This window comes from Trifolium pratense, linkage group LG3 (assembly GCF_020283565.1).
Source record: "Trifolium pratense cultivar HEN17-A07 linkage group LG3, ARS_RC_1.1, whole genome shotgun sequence".
Lineage (NCBI taxonomy): Eukaryota > Viridiplantae > Streptophyta > Magnoliopsida > Fabales > Fabaceae > Trifolium > Trifolium pratense.
Window position 1 is genome coordinate 35,006,934 of NC_060061.1, and position 12,796 is coordinate 35,019,729.

The 12,796-nt window shown below is 40.7% G+C and overlaps 1 protein-coding gene across 2 annotated transcripts; it reads right to left on the reverse strand.

The window, feature by feature from the left end:
* Nucleotides 1–1,061: 1,061 nt before the first annotated feature.
* Nucleotides 1,062–11,337, reverse strand: LOC123916133 (nudix hydrolase 1). 2 transcript variants are annotated; one of them, XM_045967513.1, is made up of 3 exons: nt 11,110–11,337; nt 10,449–10,479; nt 1,062–1,250 (listed from the first exon to the last, which is right to left on the reverse strand). In XM_045967513.1, the coding sequence occupies exons 1-3, from the start codon at nt 11,267–11,269 to the stop codon at nt 1,148–1,150; spliced, it is 294 nt and encodes a 97-aa protein (XP_045823469.1). In that variant the 5' UTR covers nt 11,270–11,337; the 3' UTR covers nt 1,062–1,147. The 2 variants fall into 2 exon arrangements, with proteins under 2 accessions (XP_045823469.1, XP_045823468.1); XM_045967512.1 differs by lacking the exons at nt 1,062–1,250; nt 10,449–10,479 and adding an exon at nt 10,548–11,026 and having other exon boundaries at nt 11,110–11,313.
* Between the last annotated feature and the right edge of the window lie 1,459 nt (nt 11,338–12,796).

Below are 12,796 nucleotides of genomic sequence, written 5' to 3' on the forward strand. Positions count from 1 at the left end.
TATTGGTTAAAACGTTATTGAGAGATGTAACATTTAGTATCAAACTAGTTAGTGTCATTTGATTCTGACTCATTTATTTATTATGAAATAATAGACTCATAGTTATATATAAGGTGAGCACTCCGGTACGCATCTTATGTGGATGTGTACCGGTATACTGTTAAGGTGTATAATTTTAATTGGTCTACATGTAATAATAATTTAACATGACATTTAAAGACTTCTTTAAATAGAAATTTCCTAAATTACTCTTTTAATTTACAAAAATTTTAAAATGGAAATTAAAGAAATTTCCTAAATTGCCTTTTGTCAAAATAAAAAGAGATGTTTCGTAAAAATAAAAAGAGATGAGATGAGATTTTTAATTTACAAAAAATTCAAAATGGTTTTTTTTTTACAAAAGGTTTTTTTTTTTTTTTTTTTTGTGAAATTGACAAAAAGGTTTTAATATGTGTGTTTTTTTGCTTTTCATCAATTTCTATTATTTTTTATACTCACCACTCATTTTGAAGTCTTTCTTTCAATTTTTCGTAAAATTCATATTTTTATTTCATATATGCAATTTCGAGGTTTTTCAATTTCTGGCGGTTGTTTTTGTTTTGTTTTATGTTGTGGGTATCATTCTTCTCTTTCTTGCATAAAAAAATTCTTACTAAATACCCCCTCCGATCCTATATATAAGAAAAAGTTTATTTTTAAATTCAATGTAAAGTTGATGTATCTAGACTATAATGTTATCTAGATACATCAATTTTATAATGAATCTAAAAAATAAACTTTTTCTTATATATAGGATCGGATGGAGTAGCATTTTCCTTTAGGGTCTGTTTGGTTCGAAGTAGATGAAGGGAAGGGGAGGTGAGAAAATATTTGTAATAAAGGATAATTTTCTTGAAAACATTGAAATTGTGTCTTTTCTTATGAAATTATTATCTTTGAAATACAATAATTGGCAAATAATTTTTTGATTTAATAAATAATTATTAATTAATTGATTTAATGTACCGGTAAATTGAATTTTTTCATATGTACCATAGAAATTCCCTAATAAGTTTGAGGGCTTTTCTTAATTGAAATGATAAACACTTAAAAAGTTGAATTTCAACATTCTAGCTAACGGTTCAATCTCATATTGTGGGACGAATTATTACACCAGAAACCTAGTTATTATGCGGGATACTGTAATCCAAGACTCCTCACAAGGATTGCCACCATTCCATCCTTTCAGCCCTTGCGGGTTGTTTAGGCTCCTGTACATATCCTTGAGAATTGTGTTTGTTTAACAAGTTATCCAACAAATATATAGTTTAGTGAGAGAGCTTGGAGAGGCTAAACATGCTCGATCAAAGTGGGACCAATAACAAAATTAATTCAATTTGATTTGATTTGATTTTATTTGAGGTTAGTTCAAGCAACCCTCACAACAGAACAAGGAACGAAAGAAAGTAAATCTAAAATGATATTGTTATGGGTCGAGCATAGATGCTCGAGCACCGGGGGATGTCGAACAATTATGTCCCGAGCTAGCCTATCTCGAAGAGATCGCGAGCTCTACTCGATTCACCAACGGTCTGATACTCTCACGTATCGTAACGGCCGTAAACCGGAATGATGAGCATTTACTGCACATAAAGGCCTCCAAGCCGTTTTCCGGCAGCCACTTGATGGCCATTAATGCCATCAAGGGCCTTGGCCCTGCGCTGGGGGCTATATATATGTGATTCCACTCCATTCACAAGGTACGCATTATTTTAGCACAGAAAACCTTCACTTCACCTCACTGACTTGAGCGTCGGAGTGCATGCAGGTACACAACCCCCCTCCGTTTCAACAGGGGCCTCATCAACACCAACGCCGGCGCGGTCGCACTTCTGATCCGGTAAGATCAGTGGCGCCGTCTGTGGGGACGTAGCTTCACTGTTTTTTCCAAACCAAAACAAAAAGCTTCCATCAAACAACCAATTTGCGATCAATGGCTGGCGTTAACAACCACCAGGTTCCGGAGCACATGGCGGAGAACAACATCCAACCAATGGATTACGCGTCATACCACCCTCAAGATGGGCAAATGACGTCCGTGACGGAGGATAGCCAAGTAAGGCAGGATATGAATGACGAGCCCTACAACCCTGAAGAACCGCAGATCCCCGTGGCTACACCGCCACTGGCGACTACGGCAATGGCTCTTCCTCCAGGAGCTCCCATGCAGGACATTATGGCTGCTTTGGTAAACGCGAACAACCGCCAGTCAGACATTATCCTGCAACAGAACCAGAAGTTCGAGCAGCACAACAGGAGGCTCGAATCTCAAAGCCGTCGAATAGACGCTATTGCTGAATCAAGAGTGACGGTACAACCCCGTCGAACTCAACGCTCACTCACACCTATAAGAAGCAGAACTTTTTCCAGGTCGCGGTCACCACCTCCTCACAGAAGGACCGAAAAGAGGATGAGCCCAAGGAGAAACGAGGAATCATCTCGAAACTCCCCACCTCCGAGAAGACGTTCCCCAAGAAGGGATAACCCTCCTCGACATCAGAGGCACCGATCCCCGGCCGAAAGGGAAAGCCATCAAGGCCCCCTCTCCCGTAGGATTCGAGAACTTCCTTTGTCGGCCGGGCTAGAAAAACCAGACAGACCCAGACGAGCACATCGAAAACGTAGAAGCTCTCCTCGAGTACAGGATTGTACGAGGATCTACCAAGTGCAAGCTCTTTCCCACCACCTTGAGGAAAGGCGCAATGGCTTGGTACAAGAGTCTGGCCCCAGGATCCATCGATTCCTGGACGGATCTCTGTGCCCGCTTCAGAGCACACTTCACATCTTCGAGGCGTCATCCGAAGACAGAAGCAACGCTCGAAGCCATCATCCAGGGCGAAACTGAACCCCTCAGGTCTTACCTCGAACGTTTCACCAAGGCAGCCGTCGAGGTAAAAATTGAAGAGAGCATGAAGCTATATCTCCTTGATAGAGGACTTCGTCGAGACAGCGATTTCGCAAAGCTGTTGGCATCGAAGAACCAAAGACACTGGACGCTTTCTTCGAAAAGGCGCAAAAATACATCGCCTACGAAGAAAAAGAAAAGGCCATAGACCTGAGAAGACCTAAAAGCTATGAGAAATCCAAAAGCTACGACAAGGATGAAGCAGGAACCTCACGAAGAAGTAATGAAAAGAGAAGAGAGGATAAGGTTAAAGAATCTAAACCTCCACGTGGAAAATTTACCGGATATACTCCACTGAATGCTCCTAGAGAGCGAATTTTTGCAGAAGTCTCCGCTGCGGACTTTAAGAAAGCTGGGATTCACTTCCCAAGGCAGCAACCCCTAAAGGCAAATACTGATAAGACAAAATTATGTCGTTATCACAAAAGCCACGGGCACGTCACTGAAGACTGCGTCCATTTGAAAGACGCCATTGAAATTTTGATACAGAAGGGCTATGCCCGAAAGTATGTCCAAGAGAATGAGCAAGTCCAACAACGAGAGCCTCGAGAAGTCGCCATGACAATCGATGCTCCCGAGCAAGAGGACAACCGAGCCGTGGTCCCGCAGGCCCTCACCATCTCAGTGCCAAAAATCCCTCTTCCCTCCCCGAGATCGGATGAAGAAGCGCATGAGGCACTTCAATGCTCACATGAACGGCTAATGGGAAAATTTCCCAAAGGCAATGGCGATAACAGGAGGAGGAATCAATAGAAACACCTTTGGGTCCGTGAAGAGGAAGTTCGAGGAGCTGGAAAGTATCTGCTCGGTGGATCCTATCACCGTAGCACCTCCCAAAGAAGGATCCATTCCGCTAGCGTTCTACAAAGAGGAAGTACCTGGGGGCTCCCCTAATTACCAGATACCATTATTGGTAAGGGCGCGCATGGCAAACTTCGACGTCCATAGAATCCTCGTGGATCAAGGGAGTTCCTACGACGTGATGTACTCCAGCCTCTTCAAAACTCTGCAGCTGTCGGAAGAAAACCTGATCCCATATGTACGACCAGACCTTCAAGGGTTCAACTCCAAAACCATGGGGATACGTGGACCTCATCGTTACTTTCGGCGAGGGGAAGTCAATGAAGTCGGTGAAAGCACAATTTATGGTCGTTGACTGCCCGTCCTTGTATAACTGCATTATCGGCAGAACTACTTTGGCCGAATTATATGCGGTATCCTCCACTATCCATCTGAAAATGAAGTATTACACGCAAGATGATCAGGTCGCTACCTTGAATGGAGACATAGCCGCAGCGAGGAGATGCTTCGAAGCGGCAGCAAAAAATCTGAACACGGTGGTGACACCCAAGAAAAAGCCCAAGCCGAGAAAGTTTCCGGGCATAAATACTATTGGAGCTTCTGTGGACCTCGACGCACCAAAAAAGAGCACAAAGAGGACAAGCAAAAAGATCTCCCCATTGCTGAAAAGAAAATCCATCGTCCAATTCCGGACAGAGACTTCGAGCTGGTACCGCTGGGCGAGGAACCACTCAAAGGAATCAAGATTGGAACAGGACTCCCGGACCTGGTCAAAAAACAGCTGATCGCCTGCCTGAAAGCGAACACTGAACTATTCGCATGGAGCGCGACAGAAATGCCCGTAATCGACCCCGAGGTCGCTTGTCATCAATTGACTTTAGATCCTAGGGCTAGTGCCGTTGTTCAGCGGCGTAGGAAGCAGTCTCCCGAAAAAGCGGAGGCTGCCGAAAAGACTGTAAAAAACCTCTTGGAGGCAAATTTCATTTCGGAAGCTAGGTACACCACCTGGCTCTCCAATGTTGTAATTGTTAAGAAATCGAATGGAAAATGGCGCATGTGTGTTGACTATACCGATCTTAATAGGGCTTGCCCTAAAGACGCTAACCCCTGCCTAACATAGACAAATTAGTAGATAATTCGTCACGATTTAAATTACTATCGTTTATGGACGCATACTCGGGTTATAATCAAATAAAAATAGCTGAAATCGACAAAAAGAAAACAACGTTTATGACCGAATCTTGTAATTATTACTATAACGTAATGTCTTTCGGGCTCAAAAATACAAGCGTCACATACCAAAGGATGATGAACAAAGTATTTAATAATGAAATAGGTGATATGCTCAAAGTTTACATGGATGATATGATCGTCAAATCCGAAGAGGAAGTCGATCATACAACTCATTTGAAAAAAGTATTCGACCAGGCGAGAAAATATAATATGCAAAGGTAACGCGTGGATTCTTTTATTTTCTCGCCTGGTCGAATACTTTTTTCAAATGAGTTGTATGATCGACTTCCTCTTCGGATTTGACGATCATATCATCCATGTAAACTCCGAGCATATCACCTATTTCATTATTAAATACTTTGTTCATCATCCTTTGGTATGTGGCGCCTGCATTTTTGAGCCCGAAAGACATTACGTTATAGTAATAATAATTACCAGATTCGGTCATAAACGTTGTTTTCTTTTTGTCAATTTCAGCCATTTTTATTTGATTATAACCCGAGTATGCGTCCATAAACGATAGTAATTTAAATCATGACGAATTATATACTAATTTGTCTATGTTAGGCAGGGGGTAAGCGTCTTTAGGGCAAGCCCTATTAAGATCGGTATAGTCAACACACATGCGCCATTTTCCATTCGATTTCTTAACAATTACAATATTGGAGAGCCAGGTGGTGTACCTAGCTTCCGAAATGAAATTTGCCTCCAAGAGGTCTTTTACAGCTTTTTCGGCAGCCTCCGCTTTTTCAGGGGACTGCTTCCTACGCCACTGAACAACGGCACTAGCCCTAGGATCTAAAGTCAATTGATGACAAGCGACCTCGGGGTCGATTCCGGGCATTTCTGCCGCGCTCCATGCGAATAGTTCAGTGTTCGCTTTCAGGCAGGCGATCAACTGTTTTTTGACCAGGTCCGGGAGTCCTGTTCCAATCTTGATTCCTTTGAGTGGTTCCTCGCCCAGCGGTACCAGCTCGAAGTCTCTGTCCGGAATTGGACGATGGATTTTCTTTTCAGCAATGGGGAGATCTTTTTGCTTGTCCTCTTTGTGCTCTTTTTTGGTGCGTCGAGGTCCACAGAAGCTCCAATAGTATTTATGCCCGGAAACTTTCTCGGCTTGGGCTTTTTCTTGGGTGTCACCACCGTGTTCAGATTTTTTGCTGCCGCTTCGAAGCATCTCCTCGCTGCGGCTATGTCTCCATTCAAGGTAGCGACCTGATCATCTTGCGTGTAATACTTCATTTTCAGATGGATAGTGGAGGATACCGCATATAATTCGGCCAAAGTAGTTCTGCCGATAATGCAGTTATACAAGGACGGGCAGTCAACGACCATAAATTGTGCTTTCACCGACTTCATTGACTTCCCCTCGCCGAAAGTAACGATGAGGTCCACGTATCCCCATGGTTTTGTAGTTGACTCATTGAACCCTTGAAGGTCTGGTCGTACATATGGGATCAGGTTTTTTTCCGACAGCTGCAGAGTTTTGAAGAGGCTGGAGTACATCACGTCGCAGGAACTCCCTTGATCCACGAGGATTCGATGGACGTCGAAGTTTGCCATGTGCGCCCTTACCAATAATGGTATCTGGTAATTAGGGGAGCCCCCGGGTACTTCCTCTTTGTAGAACGCTAGCGGAATGGATCCTTCTTTGGGAGGTGCTACGGTGATAGGATCCACCGAGCAGATACTTTCCAGCTCCTCAAACTTCCTCTTCACGGACCCAAAGGTGTTTCTATTGATTCCTCCTCCTGTTATCACCATTGCCTTTGGGAAATTTTCCCATGAGCCGTTCATGTGAGCATTGAAATGCCTCATCAGCGCTTCTTCATCCGATCCCGGGGAGGGAAGAGGGATTTCTGGCACTGAGATAGTGAGGGCCTGCGGGACCACGGCTCGGTTGTCCTCCTGTTCGGGAGCATCGATAGCCATGGCGACTTCTCGAGGCTCTCGTTGTTGGACTTGCTCATTCTCTTGGACATACTTTCGGGCATAGCCCTTCTGTATCAAAATTTCAATGGCGTCTTTCAAATGGACGCAGTCTTCAGTGACGTGCCCGTGGCTTTTGTGATAACGACAGAATTTTGTCTTATCAGTATTTGCCTTTAAGGGCTGCTGCCTTGGGAAGTGAATCCCAGCTTTCTTGAAGTCTGCAGCGGAGACTTCTGCAAAAATTCGCTCTCTAGAAGCATTTAGTGGAGTGTATCCGGTAAATTTTCCACATGGAGGTTTAGATTCTTTAACCTTATCCTCTCTTCCCTTTTCATTACCTCTTCGTGAGGTTCCTGCTTCATCCTTGTCGTAGCTTTTGGATTTCTCATAGCTTTTAGGTCTTCTCAGGTCTATGGCCTTTTCCGTTTCTTCGTAGGCGATGTATTTTTGCGCCTTTTCGAAGAAAGCGTCCAGTGTCTTTGGTTCTTCGATGCCAACAGCTTTGGCGAAATCGCTGTCTCGACGAAGTCCTCTGTCGAGGAAATATAGCTTCATGCTCTCTTCAATTTTTACCTCGACGGTTGCCTTGGTGAAACGTTTGAGGTAAGACCTGAGGGGTTCAGTTTCGCCCTGGACGATGGCTTCGAGCGTTGCTTCTGTCTTCGGATGACGCCTCGAAGATGTGAAGTGTGCTCTAAAGCGGGCACAGAGATCCGTCCAGGAATCGATGGATCCTGGGGCCAGACTCTTGTACCAAGCCATTGCGCCTTTCCTCAAGGTGGTGGGAAAGAGCTTGCACTTAGAGGTGGGAACAGGCCAGGCCGGCCTACATGGCCTTAAGGCCTAGCCTACATAGGCTCAGGCCAGGCCAGCCTATTTCTTTAAAGGCTTAAATGCAGTTTTTCCCCCCCTGTTTTGATTAAATCGGAATTTTACCCCCCCTGTTTTAAAACGCGGACTTTTACCCCCCCTGTTTTATAATTTGTTGGATTTTGCCCCCCCTAAAATTCTGCTTTCGAGTCACAACTTTAAAGCTTCGCACACAACTCAATTTTGATCAATAATTTACCAAAAGGATACCGAAATGACCGTAATCGAGTTATCTTTCCACATAATTAAACCCCACTGAATTTGGAGTTACAAAGAGAGATTAATTACCGTTTTAGTGAAGGTATGTCCCCCAAAATTTTGCAAAAAATCTGCTTTCGAGTCACAACTTCAAAGCTTCGTATACAACTCAATTTGGATCCATAATTCACCAAACGGCTACCGAAATGACCGTAATCGAGTTATCTTTCCACATAATCAAACCCCGCTGAATTTGGAGTTACAAAGAGAGATTAATTACCGTTTTAGTGAAGGTATGTCCCCCAAAATTCTGCAAAAAATCTGCTTTCGAGTCACAACTTCAAAGCTTCGCATACAACTCAATTTGGATCCATAATTCACCAAACGGCTACCGAAATGACCGTAATCGAGTTAGCTTTCCACATAATCAAACCCCACTAAATTTGGAGTTACAGAGAGAGATTAATTACTGTTTTAGTGAAGGTTTGTCCAATTACTAATTCTGCAGAAATCTACTTGTGATCTTCAAATTCAACATCGTCTACCGAACACATCGTAACTCCAAATTCGACGAAATTGAAATGCCAACAAGGGTAATTTCGTTAGATTTCCATACATGTAAATAGTATTAAAAAATGAGCTACAGGGTGAGAGGAATGACGAAAATACCAGTAGTAGTTTCATACTATAATTAATTTGAACAGACCTTCACTAAAACAGTAATTAATCTCTCTCTGTAACTCCAAATTTAGTGGAGTTTCATTATGTGGAAAACTAACTCGATTGCGGTTGTTTCGGTACCAGTTTGGTGAATTATTGATCCAAATTGAGTTATGTGCGAAGCTTTGAACTTGCGGCTCAGAAGCAGATTTTGTGCAAAATTTTGGTGGGGGGCAAAATCCAACAAATTATAAAATAGGGGGGGTAAAATTCCGCATTTTAAAATAGGGGGGGTAAAATTCCGCATTTTTCAAAATAGGGGGGGTAAAACTGCATTTAAGCCTTCTTTAAATAGAGCAGGCCAATGCTTTTTTATAAGCCTATTTAGCTAAAAAGGCCAGGCCGCAGGCCATTAAAAAAGTCTTTGAGGCCTACTAGGCCGGCCTATTTAAGTTAACATGAATAATATTTTTATTACGATTATTATTTATATATTAAAATTTATACTTTGATTAAATTATAAATCTATTAACTTTTTAAGTAATTTAAGTTTATTAATCTACATTAGTTTTTAACATATATAAATGTATTATTATAAACTAGAATTGAAATATGATGACATATATAGTCAAATTCTCTAAAATATCAAATGGAACATTATTTTATTAGTTCATAAGTATATTTCAAAATAAATATAATTATTTATTTAAATATGTTCATATGAAATAGGCTTTTAAACAGGCTAACAGACCACATCAGACTTTCAAAAGGCCAGGCTCAGGCCTAGAATTTAAGCCTATGATAGGCCACAGGCCAGGCTCAGACCTTCGATTTTTTGACAGGCCAGGCTCAGGCTTGGCAAAGCCTAGCTCGGCCTAGCCTATTCCCACCTCTAATTGCACTTGATAGATCCTCGTACATTCCTGTACTCGAGGAGAGCTTCTAAGTTTTCGATGTGCTCGTCTGGGTCTGTCTGGTTTTTCTAGCCCGACCGGCAAAGGAAGTTCTCGAATCCTACGGGAGAGGGGGCCTTGATGGCTTTCCCTTTCGGCCGGGGATCGGTGCCTCTGATGTCGAGGAGGGTTATCCCTTCTTGGGGAACGTCTCCTCGGAGGTGGGGAGTTTCGAGATGATTCCTCGTTTCTCCTTGGGCTCACCCTCTTTTCAGTCCTTCTGTGAGGAGGTGGTGACCGCGACCTGGAAAAAGTTCTTCTTATAGGTGTGAGTGAGCGTTGAGTTCGACGGGGTTGTACCGTCACTCTTGATTCAGCAATAGCGTCTATTCGACGGCTTTGGGATTCGAGCCTCCTGTTGCGCTGCTCGAACTTTTGGTTTTGTTGCAGGATCATGTCCGACTGGCGGTTGATCGCGTTTACCAAAGCAGCCATAATGTCCTGCATGGGAGCTCTTGGAGGAAGAGCCATTGTCGTAGTCGCTAGTGGCGGTGTAGCCACGGGGATCTGCGGTTCTTCAGGGTTGTAGGGCTCGTCATTCATATCCTGCCTTCCTTGGCTATCCTCCGTCACGGACGCCATTTGCCCATCTTGAGGGTATGGCGCGTAATCCATTGGTTGGATGTTGTTCTCCGCCATGTGCTCCGGAACCTGGTGGTTGTTAACGCCAGCCATTGATCGCAAATTGGTTGTTTGATGGAAGCTTTTTGTTTTGGTTTGGGAAAAACAGGGAAGCTACGTCCCCATAGTTGTTCGACATCCCCCGGTGCTCGAGCATCTATGCTCGGCCCAGAACATGATCATAATAAGGAATTCCTTCAAATTCATGAAATCTTAAAACAGTATGACTTGCATACCAGCAGCAAGCTTTGACTACCACTGCCTTTCCTGCAAAAAGTGCCACAATATAGAATATTGTATGTCACTAAGATGGATAAAATTAAGACTAAGCACAATTGAGAGAAAGTTCTGATTCTTATCTCATCACTATAACAAAAAATATATCCAACTGGTTGATCAAACATAGTCGCAAATAACAACAAAATAGATTACAAACATAGTCGCAAATTGCTCAATCAAGACTATATAATACATATATCCTACAAACAAATCCAAACCAAATAAAATCAAGGAAGAAAAGGATCAAAGCCTCCTTTGAGCATCTTTTGGAGAGGCCAAAACAATGGTTGCGGAAGATTCTCCCAATTAAACCAATCCCAACCATCACACTTTTCAGGCTCAAGATTCAGAACCAGTTGTTCATCTTGTGGATCCAAAACCACTCTCATAAAAATAGTGACATAATGACATTTCTTTGGCTGATCCAAAAACACGTTATTGGTTACAGTCAAATACTCTATTTTATAATTTTGACCTAAATCTAACCCTGTTTCCTCTTTCACTTCTCTCGCTGCACATTCCTCGAAACTTTCCCCTAAAATTAGTAAAATAATAAATTATAAATGTTTTTTTCATCTAAAAAAAAAAAAATACTAAGGGTGGGTTAGTGGGAGATACCGAATTCGAGGTTGCCGCCGGGAAGTGCGAAAGTGGCGTCTCCAACAGAAGAAGAACGGCGGCGGCCGAGAAGGATTGATCTGTCTTTCAAAAGAAATACGACTACTGCAACTCTGGGTGCCGGCAGCAGCGACGCGATTTGCTCTCCGTTGTTCTCCATTTTTTGTTTTGTTTATTATTATGTGTGCTCTCACTCTGCATTTTTCCCTATATATATATATATATTGGTCAAGCAGCTCCATTTCCATACGGCACTGTGTTTTGGTCTTTTGGTCTTTTTACACTTTGTTTTGGTCTTATAGCCTATAAGCTATTTTAGAGATATAAGCTGAAAACATGTTGTGGATGGACATGTCATAAACTCTCTCTCTCAAGCAATCTTATAAGTGTTATGCTATTTCCTAATATGGATGTTTGGGCCTTCAAGTATAAACTCTTAGGGCCCGTTTGGTGCACAAGATAAGAGACAGGATAGGATAACTGTATCATATCCTGCCGCAATCCAGTGTTTGGTGATACAGCAGGATATGATAAGTTAATCCTGAAGCTTATCCTATCCTGTCTCTCTAGTTATAATTCTTATCCTGAATTTAAGCTGGGTTACCAGCAGGATAGGATAAGAAAAAAAAATTACTGGTTTATTTTATAAAATATATTTTAAAATACATAAAATAAAATTAATAAAATATAAATAATTAAATAATTAATTTTTAAATATATATGTGATTTTTTCACAGGGGTAATTTTGTAATTTACATATTCTAAAAAATCAAAATTTTACTAAAATTACAATATTTTAAAGTAAAATTATTATTAAAAAATTGACAAATAGGGATATTAATTTAAATTTTATAAAAAATTAAATATAATTCTTTTGCAATAGTAGTTTTATTATTTACGTATGAGATATATCATATATTTATTTGGCTTATCTAACATGTATATATTATTGAGTTATTTATTTGATCATGATTCATATAAAAAATTAAACTTGATTATTTTCTCATGATTTTTATTTTAAATTATATAAAGTTATTCGATTACTTATTTATATTTTTTATTTATAAAATTCAAAGTATTACAAAATAATTTTAAAAAAATAACAATTGTTTTACAAGAGTAATTTTGTCAATTAAATATGTTATATATCTTATCATATTATTATGAGCAAGTATGTATTAAAAACAAAATATAATAGTTATCATGTTTGTTATCCTTATGAAATATTTTTTTAATTGCATACTCCCTACATGCAATTTTTTTTTAAAATGGTCTGAGTTTGTGTTGAGAAATAATCATTTAACTTCACTTTGAAGAGTATAATGCATTTGCTCAAATATTTTTTGTCTAATAATTAGTTAGAGTACATACTAAAAAGTAATAGTCATTTTATTTTTAAAAAATGTTTTTGTTCCTGTATTATATTCAGTATTTTAGCCTTCGTAAAGTTAGTAGTTAGTAGCACAAGTTAAGTTCTAACCAAGGTTGTCAGAACCGGACCGGTCATCGAACCGGCGAGCTCATCAGTTCAAGGTTCAATTGGTCAGACCGGGTTCAATCGGGGTCGAACCGTTTTTAATTAAATATATATTTTAATTAATATATAAATAAGTATATATGAATAATTGTTGAATATTTCATAATTTCACACATTAAAAAGATAAAATATCACATGTCAAAATAAAAT